Genomic DNA, 19,962 nt, shown 5'->3' on the forward strand with positions numbered 1-19,962 from the left:
TAACCCTGTAATAGCGATCGTTTTCTTTGGGGGGTTTTCTTTTTATTTTTATTTACTTTTTTTTTTTTTTTTTTTCATTCATTGTCATTTTTAAGACCTGTCCCCCGGTTGTTCTCATCACCTGTTCCCTGCATCAGACGGCTTCTGGTGTTTCATGCATTGAGCGAGCTTGCAGCGCAGGCGCATTTTCTCGTTGAAGATAAAGTAGCGCATTAGCAGGTAATATTAAAGATGGTATACAATAAATGGTTTATTACTTTGTGTGGGTTGAGAAAAGAATTTTGGGGAATAGGTGGAGTCAAGGTCGTCCAAGATATATATATATACGGAGTATGTACGGAGTACTGGAGTGCACTTGAGGGGTTCTGCATGTTGCACGCACACAGTATCCAATATTATATAGTGCACCTAGTTGCGTTGTCAATTCCCAGCTGCTGGAATACACTGATACCGCTAACCCTTCACTCTGAGCTAGTAGTCTAATTGATTCTTCTACAACAATTTCAACTGGCGGGGGGGATATGGTCTCTAGAAACCTACTCCGTACTACGATCTACTATCCACTACAAAGGGCATATCATGTATCTACTCCGTATCTCGTATCGAGTTGTTGCATGCATCTGCGGAGCTACAGAGTAGAAGGATATGCATAATAATTATGTAGTGCGTGCAGAACAATAATACCGACCTTCATGATTGGAAGAGCCGATGTCGCCCGCGTCCCATCCTGCATCTTGCGGTCAGCACGGTCGAGTCAACATCGATTAGAAGAATGCGATCGACGATCTCTACCACAGCCACAGCCGCAGATTTGGGATATTGGCACTTATGCAGCGCTGCATCTCGTATCCAAAAGCAATACAAGGCAATTAATTGCGACTGGGATGGATGGATGTGAGGAATGTGGGTGAAAAAGTTGGGTACGGAGTACGCCGTGCGTACTGTAGGTAGATAGGTAGATAAGTAGTTACAGGGAGAGAGCGCGGATGCGGGAACAAACGAGTTCGAGGCTCCAAGGACTGCGAAGAGGTCTCTTTGATTTCGCAGGGCCTGCGGACTGTACCACTAGACTGCCGACTGCCAAGTGCTTAGGTGGAAAATATATCCGCACGGGAATATGATTCCTGGACGGTACTTCGGAGTTCAGGATACCCAGTTATCCGTTCTCTGTATCTGTAAGTGTTCTAGGTTGGGTTCTGTAAGGTATTCTTGCAGTCTTATCCGTATGGAGTATGGATAGGTAGGTCGTGTTGTACCCGTTCGAAAATAAACTTCCATGAAATTGATTATGGAAGTAACCTGGAATAGATAGTTAACTCTTCATGATTTTACCAGAGTAGCAGCAATGAGGACTTGTGGTCAGAGTCATGTTAGAAGATCGATCCCCTTCTATAAGACTTCGAATACTTCGAGTATGCAAGGAGGGTCGGAGACACATGGAAGATAACCTCCCAGCGTGAGTCTAGGATTTGTCCGATCGAAAGCTCTGAACATGTGGGCTGTGGAGTCGGATTCAGACTTGACACTCATTGTCATTGACCTGAAGAACGACAAGTTCCAGTGTCCGTGTCGATGGGTTCAATGCTTCTTCCCTCAAAACAGCTACTCTGTAGGGTCGAACAGTCGATCCTTGTAGTACGAGGATATCAGATGTTTGTGTGTCTGCAATCCTCCTGCAGAATATGACCAGAGACCCTTCATACTTTGTTATCTTCAAGCCGACATCCAGAGTCCGTAGTCCATAGTCCATACAGTTCAATACTGGTTCTGGACTCCACTCGGTGCCCGGCATCAACAGCATCCGAGATCTGGCTGCTTGTTTTGTGATGGAATTTGTACAGAGTAGGGTCTTTTTGCTTTAGTGGTTTTTGACCAGTCCAGAGTTTTAAATTGGGTGAATGAACTCATTAAACCACTTGTGAGTTAGGAGGAGTAGATAGATAGTGGTGGATAATTTAGTGGTGGTGTTGCTATTGTTGCAGCAGGCAGCTTCAGGTTCTCTACCAACATCAACAATTCGTATCCGTGCATCTGAAACAAGGGAGAACAGAGGAAGAATAGATCCAGAAGATAACGAATACAGATTACATTCCATAAAAAAAAAAGTGTAGTGTAGAAGGAAGAATAGGGAAAAAAAAGATAATAAGAAAAAAAAAAAAAAAAAAAAAAGACACAGGTGACAGAAGCCTGTGCTTTTGTTTAAATGAACTTTGCTTGACTTAACTTTTGCTCTCCTCTGCTTTGCTTACTATCGCAATTTCCCACTATTATTCTCTCTCTCTCTCTCTCTCTTTCTCTTCCTCTTGCCATCCCCCTCTTCTGCTTCTTCTAATAATCAATAATATCCTCCCGAACTCGACCTACCTGACGATAAATAACCTATAGCCCTATCTGCAACTATCTTTCCTCATCTTCATCCTCAGCAAATTACGACAAACCACACACCCATCACACACTCACCCCCGGACAGATTAAGATGGGCTTTTCCTGATAGGGGCAATGTGCTGACCATTCAGCATTTCCTTGGCCTGTCATACCCTGTTCAGTTTCATCTCATTTCTGACTCTCTATCCAATTCCAATCCCCATCCGATACATCCACCCTCCCGGGTTCTTGTCCCCCCTCTGGCCGACTCTTGGAACGAAAATGAATAATTCATACCTATGAAGATCATCGTCAGCAGTATCTGTGATTGCTGATTGAATTCCGATGGATGCCAAGAATCCCCACCTCCAGCCAACCGCTTGCTCTTCTGCCAGCGGTGGCCACGAGCAGGTCCTGCCAATGCTTGGTAAACCAGCTGCTTGGGATTCCAGCTCTCCTGCAATCTTCAATAATTATACTCATCACCAGCAGCAACAACAACATCCTCATCATCATCAACTTCAAGCTCCACCTCAACATCATCCCTATCAACAATTTCAACAACATCAACATCCACACCAACACCTCGTCCCAGCTATCCCGACCGCTTCTGCCACCGCTCCCTCCTCCTCCTCCTCATCGCCTGTCCACGACGAGGCTGCCGTGCGGCCTGCTGTCGTGGAACCTCCTCCTCGCCCCGATGTAGGCAAGAGTACCTCATCGAAGCTTCGCAAATCTCGCAAGGGCAACAATGCGTCTAATGGTCGGTCAACGCTCTTCTGGGTCCATACGGACCCGCAATCGGTGTCGGAAGGGACGCGCGAGGAGACGCTGAAGCGCATCCGTTCGCACGTGATGTCCGAGCACAATCGCAAGAAAAGGTTGGAGAACACCAAGCGCTATAAGAGCAAGACCTGGAAGCATCTTGCGTTTCAGCCTGTCGAGACCGCGCCTTCCGAATCCTCCAGCGCAGCACCGGGATCGTCAACAGTGCCGGCTGCTTCTGAGCCCTCGCTTGCAGACGCTGCGTCTTCGACATTCAAACATGAACCATCGACTTCTCCGCCGTCGGTTCCCTCTGTACAGCAGCCGCAACACCAGCAGCAGCATCAAGACTATGACCCAGACCAATCCCAGATCAAAGAGGAAGAGCAACAGTTTGATGGTCCCGTCACAGAAGGTTCCGCTTATTCCTCAGTCAATGCGCCCGTTGGCGGTGTGGAGACCTACGATTGTGGTACGTCGTCACAGCCTCAGTCAAACGGTTCTTTAGAGTCCTCTAGTGGCTCATGGGATGTGGTGGGACGAGGGAAGGATCCCTTTAATACACTACATACACCGCTTTCCGATCGTATGTACCGGCATTTGCAGCACTGTAAGTCACCCCCTCGCTTGGAACAAAGGTGGTTTCTCTAATCCTGTCTAGTCCTATGCGAATTGACCAGGTTGGCATACCCACTGCAGCGCCGATACGGACCGAGGTTACAGGCTCATTGGGCATCATTGGTTCAACACGATCCTGCATCTTTACATGCGTGTATATGCGTCGCCGCATCCAGTGCAGCTTTGCAGTCCGGCGAATTCCCGCTAGTTGACCCCAACAAAGCGCGGACGAGTCCATTGATACTGGATACCTTTCATCATCGAGGGGAGACCATCCGCCTCGTTAACGAGGGGCTATCGGATCCCCTCAAGGCGTCTAGTGACGAGCTTATCGCTGCTGTATCCATCTTGCTGACAATCGAGGTATGTCTGGTGTGCACAAACTCAGGCCCGAACTTGGCTGACTGAATAGATTGCGTCTGGAAACCCCGATTATTTAAAGATCCACCTGGCAGGCTTGAGGCAGATGGTTGCTATGAGGAATAGTTTCGCAGATGTGCCTCCGGATGTCCGATTCCAAATATCATGGTCAGTGACTGAGCTTCTATGGCGAAGCATCGAACGAGGGTGTTAACATGGAACAGGACCGACATTCGAGTGGCTTGCATGGCCTTTACCAAACCGATTTTCCCCTTTGTTCGCTATGCGCGCCCTTCTGGACTCTCGATTATGCCACCCAGTAAAGACCATGCGCGCACCGCATCGCGTTTGATTCCATTGATAGAGATACCCGGTGTCTTTGGTGATGCCATGTCCAAAACGATATACGACCTGACCGAGCTTGTTTTGTATGCGGAGTGGATAAAGGGTGACCTGAATACGCAAAGATTTGACGACGAGACGGAGGATTACTTCAACACCGAGGTGCTGTACGTCGAGTACGCCCTCCACACGGACCGGTACACGGCGACCGGTGAAGCCAAGGGAGACGCGACACTGGAAGGCTGCGTGCGACTGGCGTGCCTGCTGTTCCACAACACGACGATCTGGGAGTTTTATCCGCAAATGGGACCGGTCTTCTCGAAACCCATTGTCGGACTGCGGGTGGCGCTGGAGACGACGATCCCAGCTGGGTACTTCAACTTGTGCCGGGAGCTACTGATTTGGCTTCTCTTTATCGGGGCGTGCAGCTCACGGCTTTTGTCCCGTGAGCACACGTTTTTCATGACCGAGCTGGCGACAACCTTGCGGAGCCAGGGATGCCGTTCCTGGCAGGAAGTGCGAGAGCTGCTGCTGGGGTACTTTTACGTGGACCGCTGCTACCTGACTCCACTGCGGGAGTTATGGGACGAGCTCCATATCGATGCCGATACTAGTAGGTTGAACCTGTGTTAATATACAACCGACCCTTTAATGTATGATACAATAATGAGACATGGTATACCAATGACGACTGCCTCTGTGTTATGAGTAGCACTTATCCTCCTTGTGCCCGTCTCTACGTCCATAGCGTTGGAGCAGTGAGCACAAACATGGAAAATCTCACCCTCAGAACCATAGGAAACAAGTGGACTGGACCCCCTTGACCTGGGCATCCCAGATGATGAAGAATCAGAACCCAGCACAAACCACACCATACCTGCATGAATATGGATAAGGCGTAGCAGGGACCATCCGGCAACAAGACAGCGAGACAAAAAAAAAAAAAAAACCATCTCTACAAGAGTACCCAAGACTTGATATCACACCGAAACCACCGAGATATCAGGCATCACTCCCCCCACGCTGCACAAGGAAGCCACAGGAATAGCATGTACAACTGTATCTACAATCCCCCATGCATGTCCTTCATGATCATCTCCCCCTATCGTGGGGCTGGGACTGGGATTGGACGGGTAAGAATAATCAAAGTGGTCAGCATGCCATGACCAGCATCACATCATTTTTCCTGCACGGCGTTCGCTCGGAGCGCCCGAGGCACGGGCCGCCGAAAACCGAGTTTGCGCCGAAGGATTTACTTCCATTCTACACTTGCCGTTATTGTGTTTTTTTTTTTTTTGTCTTTCGTCCTCAGTTTCTTGAAAAAAAAAAAACTCTTTTGAAAAAGAGATAGACAGTACAGAACAGATATGGAAAAAGAAAAGGTGAAGACTACTAGAACTGTTCTTTTTCGAATTTGTTTGTCTCTACTCAAAATGGCGAAGTCCTGGTGATGACGATGTTGATGTTGGGTTGGGAGAGAAATCTTCCCATCATCAGACTCAGATGACGCAACACCCGAGAAATCACCGAGTTCATATATACTCCGTATATACAATAGGGATTGCTTCTTGCTTCTGATTATCGGGAGAATCCTTCCTCCCAACCAGCCACGTTCCGACAGACGATGACCCACTGCGACCCCTGACTCGGAAAGAAGAAGAAAAAAAAAAAAAAAAAAAAAAGAAACGACATATTAAGATGGGGGTTCGTCCCTCGTTCTTCCGTTCATCTTGTGTCTTGTCTCTTTTTGATGTGGTGGTTGTATATCATTTGTTTCCGGGTAGTGCAGTCCAGTGCACTGCTTGCGCTGAGAGTCTTGATTTGATTTGACTGACTGGAACTAACCAATAGATATACTGACCGATATGATACTCACTTGTTTAGTTTTAGGGAAGAAGCATGACTTGAGCAATGGTTGTTTGATCAAAAGCCGCCAGAGGAGTCAAAAGGTATACTCCTAGTAATGAATGATGATCGACTTAGGGTATGCCTGAGGAACTCATGCAAGGTCGGCTTATCAATACCTCGATACAACCTTATGACCATGACTGACTAACCTACTATAGGACATAGACATTCTCATCAACGTTCATGATACCAGTCACTAAATACAACTGACCCGCCCTTATAACCGACGGCACACATCGTCCAAATCCGGGGCGCATTATTTATACCGACAAAACATGAAGGAGAAGAGGGAAATCCCTCCACCAAAAAAAGATTAAAATATCCAAGATCATCTATACCTGCTGTGGTTGATACGACTGATCAGACAAGACGACTAACCAACAGCTATGATCCTACAGGATTGGGTATCTGAAGCATGAAAACGAGAAATATACCGCGCGGCACATCCCTTTACACAGCATGTCGTAAAGACCAAGGTCGCCGGTTTAGACGGTCTCGCGCTCGGTCTTGCCACGACGGGCCTGTCCGGTTGGGGACCAGGGGAAGTGGGCGACGGGGATGACGAAGAAGCTGTTGCTGCTGTCGGCAATACCAGCCAGGGCGTTGTACCACGCAGTGAAGGCGGCCATCAAGCCGAAGAAACCACCAGCCTTGATGATGGGGGTGCTGGGCTTGCCCTTGGCATCGTGGAGGAGGTATCCGATACCGAGCAACAGGAAGGCGAGGTCGAGGAAGAAGAAGAGCAGGAAGAAAGCTACGGTGGATCGCAGGGTGCAGAACAGCAAGATAGTGGTGAAGATGAACCAGCCCTGGGAGAGGAGTCAGCCTGGGATACATGGACGGACGGACTTTTTCAAGGCGCAACACTTACCATGAGGAACAGACCGAAGGAGTTCGCGAACATGCTAGCCCCGTTACCGTCGGCCTGGATCAGGAGACCCTCAATGTTGAAACCGCCGGGAGTCAGGACAATAGCGAAGGAGAGCCAGAAACCACCATAGGAGGACAGAGCAGTGGCACCGAAAGTGTTACCGACAGCCATTTCCCTGGGATTGGTCAGGAACCGGCGCATTGGAACGGTATGCTATCACAAAGACTTAGAATGAAACTTACCACATGCCGGCAAGCAGCTGAACAAGACCACCATAACCAAAAGCCAGCGCAACGACAATGTTGGGCGCGGTGATATCGCGCGCACCCATGTTGATGCAGCTCAGCACGAAGGTGGTGAGGGCGAAAGCGCACAGACCCAAGGGAGCAGGATTGGCGAACTTGCGCTTTTCGACCGACTTGTACAAACCAGGCTGGAACTCACCTCCGAAGGGAGGGAGGTTGTACTCCTTGGTGTTGACGTGGGACAGAGGGCCATAGCCGAAGCGAGCAGCGGCCCTGGCGACATTTTCCTCCTCGCGGGTCATCTGCGACGCGATGGTGTTGTCGTAGGTGCCGTTGACGCCATTGCCAGGGCTAGGACTGATGTCCTTCTCAATGGCAGGGTTATGTTCGGTAGACATGGTGACTATTCAAGATATCTTTTTTTTTCTTGAGTCAGAAAGACAAAGAAGCTTTGCTGGAGGGGGCGAGGAATGAGGTCGGGATCCAAGGGGTTTGAGAAACAAGGTAAGTACACAGCGCTGCTGGACAGGAAGGAGAAGGGAAGCACAGCTGTCAACCACGAAGACTGAAAAGGATCCAAAGGGGATGAAGAGGAAAGAAGAAGAAGAAGAGGAAGTAAGTCGAGGAGAGGAGAGGGGGCGACAAGAGGGAGAGATATGTTGATCTATTATTATTGTTTTTTTGAACCCCAGCAAAAGGGCTTTTTTTTTTTTTTTTTTTGGCTGGGGTTAAAAAATAATAATAAAAAAAAGTCAAAAGTCAAAAAATAGTCTGGAATTTTCCGGTGACAAGAAAAAGCATGCGTCAGGCCAGGCCCAAAAACCCAGAGAAAAAAAAAGACCATTCACCATTGACGAACAACGATTGACACGGACCACAACTTGTGCAGAGGAGGGTAGAATCAAAACCGACTAACAATGAGATGATCCATGCAGTTTGGAAGCAAAAGTCGACTTACCTGAATCGGGAGAGAAGGCCGTTAGTTAGTTGGTGAGAGGGTCTAAGTGTAGTAGACTAGTAGTGTGGGCGTGGCTTTAGTTAGTTGAGCTCTAGTTTGGTGTTGGTTTTAGGCTGAGCGAGGAAGTGACACTGACAACTGACAACTGACAATGATGTCTTGAGGTAGGGGTACGAAATATTTAAGTAATTTTCTACATCCAGAGGAATGCGGATATCGGGGGGAAGGGAGAAAGGGGAGGAAGGGGAGGAAGGGGAGGAAGGGGAAGTCCGGGGGAATACTGGGCATCCGTGGCACGATGGATTGGCTGCAGGGCTCTTGATTCATCATGGGAGTTTACCGTTTTACGACTGAACGAGTAAAGTCATGACGGTTAGGAAAATCGGCTGTTGAAGATTGGGAGATTTGGGGAGGGAAGGATCTCGTGATGTGCAGTCAATGGCGAATTTCCGTCCTATACCCAATTACCCATAAGGGGGATGAATTTTGGTAGAAGTTATGAAGGTACGTACTATGGCTATTTTGTGCCGGCGGGATTTATGAACTTTTTTTTCTTGTGGATTTTATTTTATTTCATTTTTCTATCTTTTTGAATTTCCATTATTCCTATTTGCGACCAGCTTTGGGATGTGTTTGGTTGAAGCATGGAAGGAATCCGAGGGATTGAAGAAAGCGGGGAGGAGGATAGCCAAGCGACTTGGAGGCGCAGAGGCGTAGCTTTAGACAAACTCAATAATCATAGGATGACAATATCAGTATATTCAGTAACAATCACATTAATAATAAAGACCACAGTTTAGACTATTATTACGTAGTAGTAAGAAGCAAGAAAGCAGGCAACCTAGAAGACTAGAACAGATGGAGAGACGGAAAAGCCTCCAGGTCCAGCGTGATAAGATCATGGATGAAAGGAACTTGTTCTTCGTCCAATGGATCGTAGGTGCTGATTGGCAGACTGGAGTCCAATAGTAATTAACAAGAATTCCATTCACTTTGGAATCCTTTACGAGGTAATTATTGGACAGCTGCCAGATTGCCAGTCCAAGACCGGGGAACAGTCTTAGACAATTAGACTTAGCATGGCGTCTTGTCCTTTGGTCTTGGTTACTGGAGAAATGTCTGGGGAAATTCTCCTTGGGGAATGATCGTCTTATACAAAGGTACAAACAGTACTTCCTAGAATACCTATCATATGAAATGTTACTCCGTGTACGGAGTACAGATTTCTCCTTTACCTGTGAGCGTGGGCTGTCATTATTGTCCCCGTTCTCATTCCTCCTCGCAGCACAGACGGCTAGTAATCATGGGCCGGGGGTTCCGACTTCCGTCACCTCGTTCTTTTGCGGGCTAGTTTCTCTAGGAACTCATCTCGAATACTTAATCTCATTTCCACTTACTAGTCTCCTCAACCGGACTGTCTCATCAACTTGACTGGCTGAAACACATTGGAAGGGAGGACCGAGTACGGAGTCGAACTCTCTCCGCCGCGGGTTAATAATGGGAAGCATCGTGATGCAAATCAACCCGTTCAGGCAACAATTCTGCGGATCCAGACTCCATCTTCCAAGACTACTGCTGCACCATGTCCTTTCACTCCTTTGTCCGGAGCTGATGACTAGACGGCCAATGAGATAGGATCATTAGTTCTAGTGCCTAGATACTGTCTGTGCCAACCTAAATCCTAAATCGTCCAGAGTACTATGGTCACCTTTGTCAGACCCAGCCTTTCGTCCTACTACGCGGTTGTTCGGGGGACCGGCTGTGACAGCTTCTCACATTCTTGTTTCCCGAGGCCTGGGAAAAGCTTCTTGACGGAGACGGAGGACGGAGGGGGCCGCACTTCCAGCAGCACGGGGTGGTTACATGCTGTTAGGCACGGAGTATGGAGTAGAGTAATAATAGCAACCGACAAGCCTTGAATGGCCAGATTCATAACACCAGGCTTGCCAAGCACCCTCCAGCTCTTTTTTTTTTTTTTTGTCATCTTCGGATGGGGGTTAGGTGAAGAGAGACTACAGGTAGATTAGACGTCTATCTGTATTGTTTTAGCAGAAGAAGTGTGTCACCCTCGTGGCATTGGAATGTCATTGTCGCTGGATACTTCTTTGATGATCGACCGGGTCATTCCAACCATTGTATGATCAGAATCAAAGACACATGACATAGTTCTTCCATTTAGAGGCATTCTCTAACTTTCAGTTTCAGCACGGAGTACGAATAGTGCGAGTCGATCCTCCCTTAGGGGGATTTTCATCCCTGGACGGCCCCTACTATGGACTGGGAACTGTTGAGCTCTCCCCATGGCGTATTATTACACCAATAATGGCCGCGGCTTTGGCCAGGATGCTTGCTTGACCTGGGATAGGGGTATATAGACTAGTTACCTTAGCAAACAACACGCACCAGAAGGACAGTATGACTAGCCTGGAAAATGAGCTGACTGTAGGACAAATTCATTGGAAATATCAAACTCGTAACACAATCCCATTTCTGTCTCTCCTACGGAGGATGCTCGTTGCGTACATTGATATTATTTACTACTGCTGCAATGCTGCCGTCTCCCCGCCCGAGTTGCCATTCTAGGTAAGTTTCGGACAGCCATCAGCCGTGTAGCTGAATAGTGAATACCCTTGAAGAATGTGAAGATGAGACTTGAAACTGTTGCAAGATTTTTTTTTTTGTTTTTGGAATATCAATTGCATAGACTCTGAAGTAGACTGTAAGAATGCCATCAACAGTGCTGGTACATGATTCACCATGCTGTACATGTACTCCAGAATGATGCATTCTCTCCACTGCACTGCTTGAGGATGAACAAGCTTAGAAGATCAGACCCATATAATGGCTTATCATTATTTGAAGGATCATCCCTTGAACTCCTAACTCCTGGTTTTAACACAAGTACTGATGGTGACAATGACAACTGACAGTGACAGCCAGGGAAATTCTTGACTCGATCAGTATTCAGTGGTCAAGTCCAGACTGTTCCAACCATCAAATTTAATGAAACAGGAATAGAGCTAAGAACCGCTCTGGCCAGGGTTCAGCACCACCTGGCACCTACCTACGTCCAATTACATGATATAGATATCCCCTGCATCTTCTGGTCTTATTAGTCCCTTCGTGTCCCCCCGCAGCTGTCTCGCCTAACTGTATGGAAGGACATCAGACTATCTATAGCTCTTTGCTTATGGACTAGGATTATTATTAGAGAGTTGCAACTTGCAACTTGCAACTTACAAGCTGGTTTTTCCCGACTCCCCTGTATGTATCTAACAGACTAAAGTAGAACCATGTTCGCGCTGCCAAGTGCCAATGCCAATCGCTGTTCAGTGTTCACTGTGTTCAGCCGTGGCTGTAGCCACTAGCTAGATACTAGCTAGCTACTCCGTAGTACCTACTGTATTTAGTTACTCAACTAGCGAGGAGCGAGTAACTAGCGACTGCAAGCAAAGGGAATGATTTCGACACTAAAGTTTAAGCTGCATGACTAGGCGGATGTGGTGTAAGGTGTTGGTGGAAATTGAGAAGGAGGATTGTGTGCTAACTGCTAAGCTCAGGAGACATTCTTGGTAAAATTCAATCCGAAAAGATAGTTAATTCGATTCTTCCATGAATAATAATGTATGGACTGGACAATTATCAAATAGGGAGTAAAGACGTCTGCAACGTGTGCTCTGCGTGAGATTTATTAAACTACCTTAGATCATTATCGTCGGGGGTATTTAGCCTGTTTGTCCTTGCTCTATTCTATCGTCCATTTCTAATCAATGGGTGAGCTTACTCTCTGTGTCTGTGTGTCTGTCAGCGATACGAAATTGAAACAGATCTGTTCTAACTTTGGCTGTTGACACTTGATATCTTTCTACTAATTAGTTTCTCTTGCCTGATTCTCATTCCCACTCGACTTACGACAACAGTCTTCCTTGGCGCGGCTTTGGCGTACTGCCCAGGCTCATATCCCCCATCCTGACTGGTGTTCGATCCAATAATCCGAGGCCACTCCCTCCATATCGATACAAGTCACTGTTGACTAGTCCGCTTATCCAAGATGGGAAGATCGTGTCCCTGATTCCATCAATCCTGGGGAGGTTGGGGATGATGCTGATGCTGATTACTCATTCGGAGAGTCCTCATGGTGAGATCGGATTATGGACTGGGACCTTGGAGGGTCGAGCATCCTCTACTGAAAACTACTATAGTTGCGCCTGTCTTATTGATCAACAAGATACCTCAGAGCAACCAAACAACAAGCTCCCTTGTCTCTTGATGATCCTCGCTTACCACGTGTGCTGGTTGACTATGAGAGGATCGACAGCCAGTTTCGAGATGACACTATCGAATGCCATATCCAACTCAAAATGTCATTATCCTCGTCATACGGTCATAGCCTTGGCCTTGGCCGCGCTTGGGGTTGAAGATTTCCACAGGACACAAAGTTCGAAAGGATTGCCCTTGTTGACATTATCTTGAGATACGGGATAGTCCATGAAAAATGAACGTTCCATCAGCCCGTGCCCCGGCACCAGACCACGAGACTGCCACGTTTTTCTCGCTTGGTGGCCGTCATTTTGAAACTAACAAGTAAACCACGTGAAGTTTAACTGTCTAGGTGTCACAGACAGCATGAGCATCGATATCACTGGATAGAAGTCATGCCATTCTCCAGATGCCAAGGATCGAGGATAACCCCGTATACAACCGGGGTCTGGGGATTGGGTATCGGGATCCTGGGGAAGTACTATTGAGTTTGAGCAATCAGATTCAGCGAATGCCAATTTCAATAATCCGCTATCCAGCTATCCACGGAGTACATCTCTCTTTCTGTCCGCCAAGTCATCCAGATTAACCAACAATCTCGGCTGAGACTCGGTTACGCTTCGGCTCGGCGGAGCGGAAGCTACTGAAGTTAGAAGCACCAAGCACTGAAAGCGAATCGCCAGCCACGAACTGCTTAGTCTGCATGGCTCAGCCTCTCAAAGTTTACCCTACCCAGGAATTTGCGCTCGGGGTTCCACTCTAGACCCTTGCTCGATACACTTCTGGTCAACTCGACTTTATGGTTGATTGGCCTCATTGGCAGACAAAGTCAAAGGCGATCCTACATCCATGCGGAGCAGCGTGCTTTCTGGGGACGATACACCCACCGTGTGTTTTCCAAAAACCGGGGGATACGGTGGTTGATCTGATTCGAAAGTTGCTGTACCAGGCCTCCAGTCCCAAGACCCGTCACCCAACATTTCCTGATTATGGAAAGAGGCGGAGTGGAACATTGGGGAGAGGGGATGGGGGGCAACTAACACAACGCCCTCTGGAAGAAGCGGAAGCTGGCCGACTCTCAGTTGCTCCTGGGACTTGGGACTTAGGACTGAGCGTGAGCATGACCAGCCCTTGCTCCACTACTAATGGATCATTCATTGCTACGGAGTCAGCAATAGACGGCACATCTTCTTGCCACGCAACCCGGTGCACATAGCCAGGCTGCAGAGTGTGGACTGCAGAGCTGCGCCCCGTATCTACTATCAACACACGGAGCACGCGGATCAGCACAGCCCTCACTCCAGGAAATGGCAACAATTAATATGATGATGCTGTCTACCAGTTAATCGGTTGGGCCATTGGGCGCCATTCTCGACGCTCAACAGATTACGCTACAATGATCTCCATAAAAGCAAAGGACTCCGGAGTCTGGAGATGATCCATAACCATGCTTTTGATGCAGTTGCTCAGATTGCACATCTTGCAGTTGAGATTTCAGCAGCCATATGCACACCGACGGCTTAGATTGGACGGCTGCCGGAACTATTGGAATCGATGTTATTCTCTTTTCTGTATGCTAGACAGAGACTCTGCATAATTTTCAACTGAGCGTAGCAGAACTAGCACTTATCAAAGACTCGGGTCCCCTAGACTACTGCAACGAAACAAACAAAGCACTGACTACTAGATGCGTTGATTATAGCTCCACTTGCCCACCTCCTCAGCTCTAGTTTCTAAGGGACAGATCATAAGATAGATACATTACTACGAGTTACTCTCCCGAGCTATAGCTATGTGAGATGACAATCTTTGCGTACTCGATCACTCGTTGATCGCTGGCGGCGACGAGCACCTTCTTTTTCTGTAGATGTCGGTGTAATCGTGAGAGCTATTGCTAAGTAGGTGCTGTACTATTGCCATTTCGTATCAGCAAAGCGTCATTTAGATGCCTTGCTACTGTCTAACTTCCATCAAGCGATTTCGGTTCCGAGGGAAACAATCACGATAGCTAGTCAGCGTTGTCAGTCCTTTCTCCCGGAATAGTCAGAATCCGGAAGAAAAGATCCCTCAGAGCTGGAAAGACTGAGACAAGGGATGCCTCTGGGGAGCAGATACATGCCGTGAATCCTTTTGAAGGGACTGGCCCTCTATGATTGATGTGAAGTCTGAGCACTCTTAATTGGCCAAATATGCTAATTTCTATATGTATTATTGAAACTGATGGCAATATGAAAGAGAACTCCAAACAGGGTCAATGCATCGGTCTATATGCATCCATGCCATGCAAAACACAAACATCAAACATAAAATTAAAAAAACAAGCACTCGGTATCACAAATAGGGAAGATAAGGAAACAGTGAACCGTCACGATCAAGCAGCCACCTGGGTAGCCTTGAACTCCTCGCTAAAGCCATAATCGATATACCCCCTCGGGTCCTTGGGCGCATAGAACACCTCTCTCTCGTACGGCCGCAGGGAAATTCCTGCTTTAAACCTGAACGGCAGGTCCGGGTTAGACGTCCAAGGCCGTCCAACTCCAATCACCACCTCGTGGTCCTGATACCGGGCATCGACCGCCTTCCGTGCCGAATCAGCCTGATAACCTCCAGCAATGACGACCGGACCGGCACCACCATACGCCTTCAAAAAGAAATCCAGCTGATCCGTCGACTCGCCATCCGCACCGCCCGTGACCTGCGACTCGACCAGATGCACATACGCAAGCCCGAGCTCCGCCGTCTTCCGCGCCAGATAGCTGAACTGCGGCACCGGGTCCGCCATCCGCATGCCCTGGAACGTACTCCAGGGACTGAACCGGATCCCCGTGCGATCCGCACCGATGGCATCGACGACCGCGCGGACGACCTCCAGCGCAAACCGCGCGCGCTGCTCCACGCCGCCGCCCCAGCCGTCCGTGCGCCGGTTCACCGTGTCCTGGATGAATTGGTCAACCAGGTATCCGTTGGCGCCGTGGATCTCGACGCCGTCGAAGCCGGCCGCGACCGCGTTCCGCGCCGCCTGCGCAAAGTCGCCGATAATCGCGTGGATCTCGTCCTCCGTCAGGGCGCGCGGCACGCGCGCCTGCTCGCTGGCCGCCACCGCGCTGCTGGACACGAGGTCGAATGGTCCTTCCCGTTCCAGGATGTCTGGGTTCGCGACCCGGCCGAGGCTCCAGATCTGCGCGTAGATGTACGAGCCCTTGGCGTGCACCGCGTCGGTGACCTGCCGCCACTGCGCGATCTGCGCCTCGTTCCAGATCCCCGGGGCGTTGGAGTAGCCGCCCGCGCGCGGGGAGATGAAGGTCGCTTCGGTGATGAGAAGGGTGCCCGGGACGGCGGCGCGCTGCTCGTAGTACTCTGTGACCATGGGAAGGGGGACGTGGTCATCGTCGGCGCGGAACCGGGTCATGGGTGCCATGGCGAGGCGGTGCGCGAGCTGCATGCGCCCTACCTTGATCGGTGAAAAGAGCTTCGACATGGTCTGTTTGTTGTCTTGGTCTTCCTGGCTCCAAATTCTGAGTGGTCGCTCAGTGCTGTTTACTGAAAAGCAAGTATCAATTGATGTAGGCTTGGTGACAATGGAGGGGGGGCTCCATCGGGTTGTATTTATTTATTCTACGGCACTTGGAAGGATGACAGAGCCACTACCTCCGGGGTCTGCTTGCAAATCATAGATTTGCGAGAAGTTTCTTCGGACTTGAATGCGATCAAGCCGTTTTGCGCCATAGTGAGAGCTTCTTACGATTGTGAAGAAGAGCCATGCATAATATTCCTCATGTATTCCTTCATTCCTTCAACATCCCGGGCTGCAGTGTTCATGGTTGGCCATACCCTGGTAAAACACGGTAAAACGTGATACAGACTGCAGATTGGGGCTGACAAATGGCGCTGACAAAGCTCGGTCTTCCCCGCTGATTCAGCCCGGTTCGCCGTTGAAAATGTATTCCTGCCTCAGGTAACTACACTGTACTCCGTAGTAACCAGTTGCATGATTAGTGATCTCTTATCACATATTATTATTCAGTCTTCGACAGAAGAAGCGAGTCAATCACAAATGGGATATCTAATTAATGATAATACATCAAATGCAGATGAAAAGTCCATTTGTCTGTCCCTATACTTGGGCACACCAGATACAAAGAATTCGTCAGGGGTATTGAACAATCATGGTAACCGTCAGCAAAAAAAAAAAAATATGAATGCATGCTCAACTCTCCAGCCTCCGTGCTGTAGCTTCTAGCTGTGCATTGAGGCTTTTCATCTGATCTAAGAGCCCACCTTGAGCTCCTGGAGCCGCGGAGCTCACGTTCTCCGCCACGCTGCGGAGCAGAAATTCCAGACCAGAGGTTGGGGAGGCATCGGTTGGATCCTCCTCGTCTGCAGCAGTCGAGGCACGGTTCTGGCCTCGCTCAACCGCCAGCTCGAGGCTATGCAGGGAATTGCTGATTGACATGCGGGCCTGTGAATGTCAAAAAACCAGTCAGATATGCACATGTAGGCACAATCAAATAGCGTACCATTCTTGCCTCTTCCTCCTCCGCATGCTTTCTGCGGACGGCATCCACACGCAATGCTACCCCCTCTCTTTCTTTGCGCACCTGATACAGGCGACCACGCAAGTCCATCATTTCCCGTTTCGCTTTCCTCAATTGGACGCTCAGAACGAAATTGCTATCGAGCATCTCGCTCAGCTCGAACAGTCGTCCCTCGAGCTCCGTTTCAAATGCCTCGACGGCTTTCTTCTTGCGTGTCCACTCCGCCCGCCGGGCGGGATTCGTCTCGTTGGCAATTCCGTTCTTGAGTGTCGTGAGTGTCTTTTCTAGTGTCTCCCGGCAAATCTGGCTTAACACGTCGGCCGGGTTCACGCCGCCTCTCTTGGGAAGTTTGGTCTTCCGTCGCGCAGCGAGTTCGTCAGCCGAGTCCTCTTCCTCGGCCGGCGAATCGGGCCGTGAAAGTTCTGCTAGTGAAGCGACATTCACGAGACGATGAACAGTCACTGGTACGGTCTCGCCTCGTGGTTGTCTAGTCCTCTTTTTCACGGGCTGAGGAGCTTCCTCCCCGGTCTCCGGTTGCGTTTCTTGCCGCTCCTGCCGCTCCTCAGCCCCACCTGCATTGCCTTCGTTTCGTTTCGATGCCAATGATGGTCTACCGCGGCGCTTCTTGGGTCTTAAGGCAGATTCGGGTTGCCTGTGTAATTGTGACTCATCTGCACTTGCAGGTGGGATCTGAGCTTCTTTCTCGACTTCTAGCTGAGACTCTGGCTCTTGTTCCTTCTCAGGGTCTTTTTGCGTCTCTTGCTCTGCATTTTGATCTGAGGGCTGGGGCTTGTCTTGTTCAATTTCTGCAGGACGGACTTTAGCAGGACGTCCAGCACGCCCTTTCTTTTTTCGAACCAGATGTTGCGGAACTGTCGTTTCTGCTTCCTGTTCCTTGTTTGTAATGTTATCGCTCTTCGCCTCAGGCTGAGTCTCCTCCTGTTCTGGAGCTGGTGCACCATTCAGCGCACCGTTCTCAGCAGCAACTCTGGAAGTGCTCTGACCGGTCCTTGTACCTCTGCTTCGAAGCCTCTGGTTACCGTTCACCGGGGGTGGAGAGACTTCTATCGATCCTGCTTTCGCCTTTTGGGTGCTTGCGTTAGCAGATGAGCCTGCTCGGCTAGCCGCGGGCGGTCTGCCGCGAGGTCGCCTCTGGCGTTGAGGCTGAGACTCTCCTGCGTCGACTATAGAAACCTGCTGTGTATCCCCTCCTTGGGAAGATTGCGTAGCTTGCTGTGCGGACTCATCAGCCTGCTCTGGCACGCCTGATTCCGGCACCACTTGTTCCGGCAAGTCTTGTTGCGGTGTTGCTTGCCGTGTTATCACTTCTTGCAGTGCTATTTCTTCTGTTATTAGCTGTTCTGATATCGCTTCATTTGATGCCGTTTGTTCCGGTATCGTTTGCTCCGGTAGCCCTTGCTCTGGTGTCACTTGCTTCGATGACCTTTGTGCGGGTGACCTCGACTTGGGTGATCTTTGTTTTAGTGACACTTGCGCTGGCGGCACTTGCTTTGGCGGCGTTGGCTCTGTTCTATCGGGTTCTGCTGGTGACTGCGTCATCACCAATTGATCTGGTGCCACATAATCTTGTGGCGGTGCACGGTTGTGAGATTCTGAGTCTGGGATGTTGCGATCGTTGTCTGCAGGTGGTGGAGCTGAGACAATTTGCGCTTGTAATTCATCCGAGATTATTGTAACCGCTCCGCCTGCATGGTTGGCACCTGCATTACCATTTGCCTTCTGCATCTCGCCCCCGACTGGACCACTAGAGGCTGCCGCAGCATCGGATTCCAAGACATTTTGTGGTGCCTGTACCGTGATAACTGAAGGTAAGCTGTCGGGTTCATTTGGGGCTGGGATTGGCGCATTTGACGCGCTCTCGTTCGGCAGGGGCTGCGAGTCGCTATTATCGGGAACTGTAAGGTCGAGACCAGTGGATGTAGTAACAGCAGCAAACTTGCTAGGAGATCCTTCTCATGTCACATGGTTAGAATTTGCAATCCACTTGTAAACATCATGTAAACATACCGATCTTTCTCCTTTTATTGCTGCGCTCAAGCTCCACGTTCTCGTCGGAGGGGATATCGAACATCGACGGTCGTTCGGGGAGACCATTGCGCGCGCTTCTTGGTGTCCGCTGACTTGATTCCAGACCATGTAATACAGACGGCGCCCTTACGGGCGATACATTCGGCGGTCCTGTTACCTCCGGAACTGGTGTTGGTGCTGGAGGTGCAGCCAGCTCAGTAACAATCCCAGTTTCAGCCGGTTGTGACGTGGTCTGCGAGGTGGGCTCTTCTGCTGCTGAGGCGAGTCCAAACGAGAATCCGAAGTCGATTTCTTTAGGTTTGCGCGTCCTGTAGCATATCTTGGAGTGTTAGCATTCGCATCTCTTGAGCAATTGATCGCGGGGTCAAAAAGGCGATGCGCGTACGCTGCTCCGCGCTGCCGCATCTGCAGCCGCTCCTCTCGGTCTGTTGTCATCTCGTTAGCTTGGTTTCCTTGTGGAATGGAGCGTGAAATTGTACTGTTATTCATGATGGAGAAGCGGCGCTACCATCAAAATCAACGCGCAAATTGACGCGAAATGCTAAAAGTAGAACTGAAGATGGAGCTCTGTTGTTGTAAGAGCAGCTGGATGGAGTTGATGGAGGGCGCCCACTGAATTGGCCCAAAGCGGTTTGGCGGGAAATGCCCAAATTATCGGCGGCGTCTCGACATCTCCGCAGTTCTCTG

The 19,962-nt window shown here is 49.4% G+C and overlaps 4 protein-coding genes across 4 annotated transcripts, besides 6 other annotated features; 1 reads left to right on the forward strand and 3 right to left on the reverse strand.

The window, feature by feature from the left end:
• The first annotated feature begins 34 nt into the window (after positions 1–34).
• Positions 35–75: a microsatellite.
• Positions 76–2,130: 2,055 nt separating this feature from the next.
• Positions 2,131–2,169: a microsatellite.
• Positions 2,170–2,271: 102 nt separating this feature from the next.
• Positions 2,272–2,304: a microsatellite.
• A 405-nt stretch (positions 2,305–2,709) lies between these two features.
• Positions 2,710–5,082, forward strand: ACLA_090420 (uncharacterized protein; the record flags this gene model as incomplete). Its single annotated transcript, XM_001272774.1, has 4 exons — positions 2,710–3,739; positions 3,791–4,110; positions 4,160–4,275; positions 4,332–5,082. The coding sequence occupies 4 exons, from the start codon at positions 2,710–2,712 to the stop codon at positions 5,080–5,082; spliced, it is 2,217 nt and encodes a 738-aa protein (XP_001272775.1).
• Positions 2,834–2,950: a microsatellite.
• Positions 5,083–6,099: 1,017 nt separating the features above from the next.
• Positions 6,100–6,135: a microsatellite.
• A 707-nt stretch (positions 6,136–6,842) lies between these two features.
• On the reverse strand, positions 6,843–7,871 carry ACLA_090430 (acetate uptake transporter family protein; the record flags this gene model as incomplete). Its single annotated transcript, XM_001272775.1, has 3 exons — positions 6,843–7,166; positions 7,229–7,403; positions 7,471–7,871. 3 exons carry the CDS (start codon positions 7,869–7,871, stop codon positions 6,843–6,845), a joined length of 900 nt encoding a protein of 299 aa, XP_001272776.1.
• A 778-nt stretch (positions 7,872–8,649) lies between these two features.
• Positions 8,650–8,696: a microsatellite.
• Positions 8,697–15,062: 6,366 nt separating this feature from the next.
• Positions 15,063–16,417, reverse strand: ACLA_090440 (alkene reductase; the record flags this gene model as incomplete). Its single annotated transcript, XM_001272776.1, has 2 exons — positions 15,063–16,193; positions 16,340–16,417. The coding sequence occupies 2 exons, from the start codon at positions 16,415–16,417 to the stop codon at positions 15,063–15,065; spliced, it is 1,209 nt and encodes a 402-aa protein (XP_001272777.1).
• A 481-nt stretch (positions 16,418–16,898) lies between these two features.
• On the reverse strand, positions 16,899–19,764 carry ACLA_090450 (uncharacterized protein; the record flags this gene model as incomplete). The annotated part of the gene is made up of 4 exons (XM_001272777.1): positions 16,899–17,150; positions 17,209–19,196; positions 19,255–19,583; positions 19,661–19,764. The coding sequence occupies 4 exons, from the start codon at positions 19,762–19,764 to the stop codon at positions 16,899–16,901; spliced, it is 2,673 nt and encodes an 890-aa protein (XP_001272778.1).
• Positions 19,765–19,962: the final 198 nt, after the last annotated feature.

Source organism: Aspergillus clavatus, genomic scaffold (assembly GCF_000002715.2).
Source record: "Aspergillus clavatus NRRL 1 1099423829798 genomic scaffold, whole genome shotgun sequence".
Classification (NCBI taxonomy): Eukaryota; Fungi; Ascomycota; class Eurotiomycetes; order Eurotiales; family Aspergillaceae; genus Aspergillus; species Aspergillus clavatus.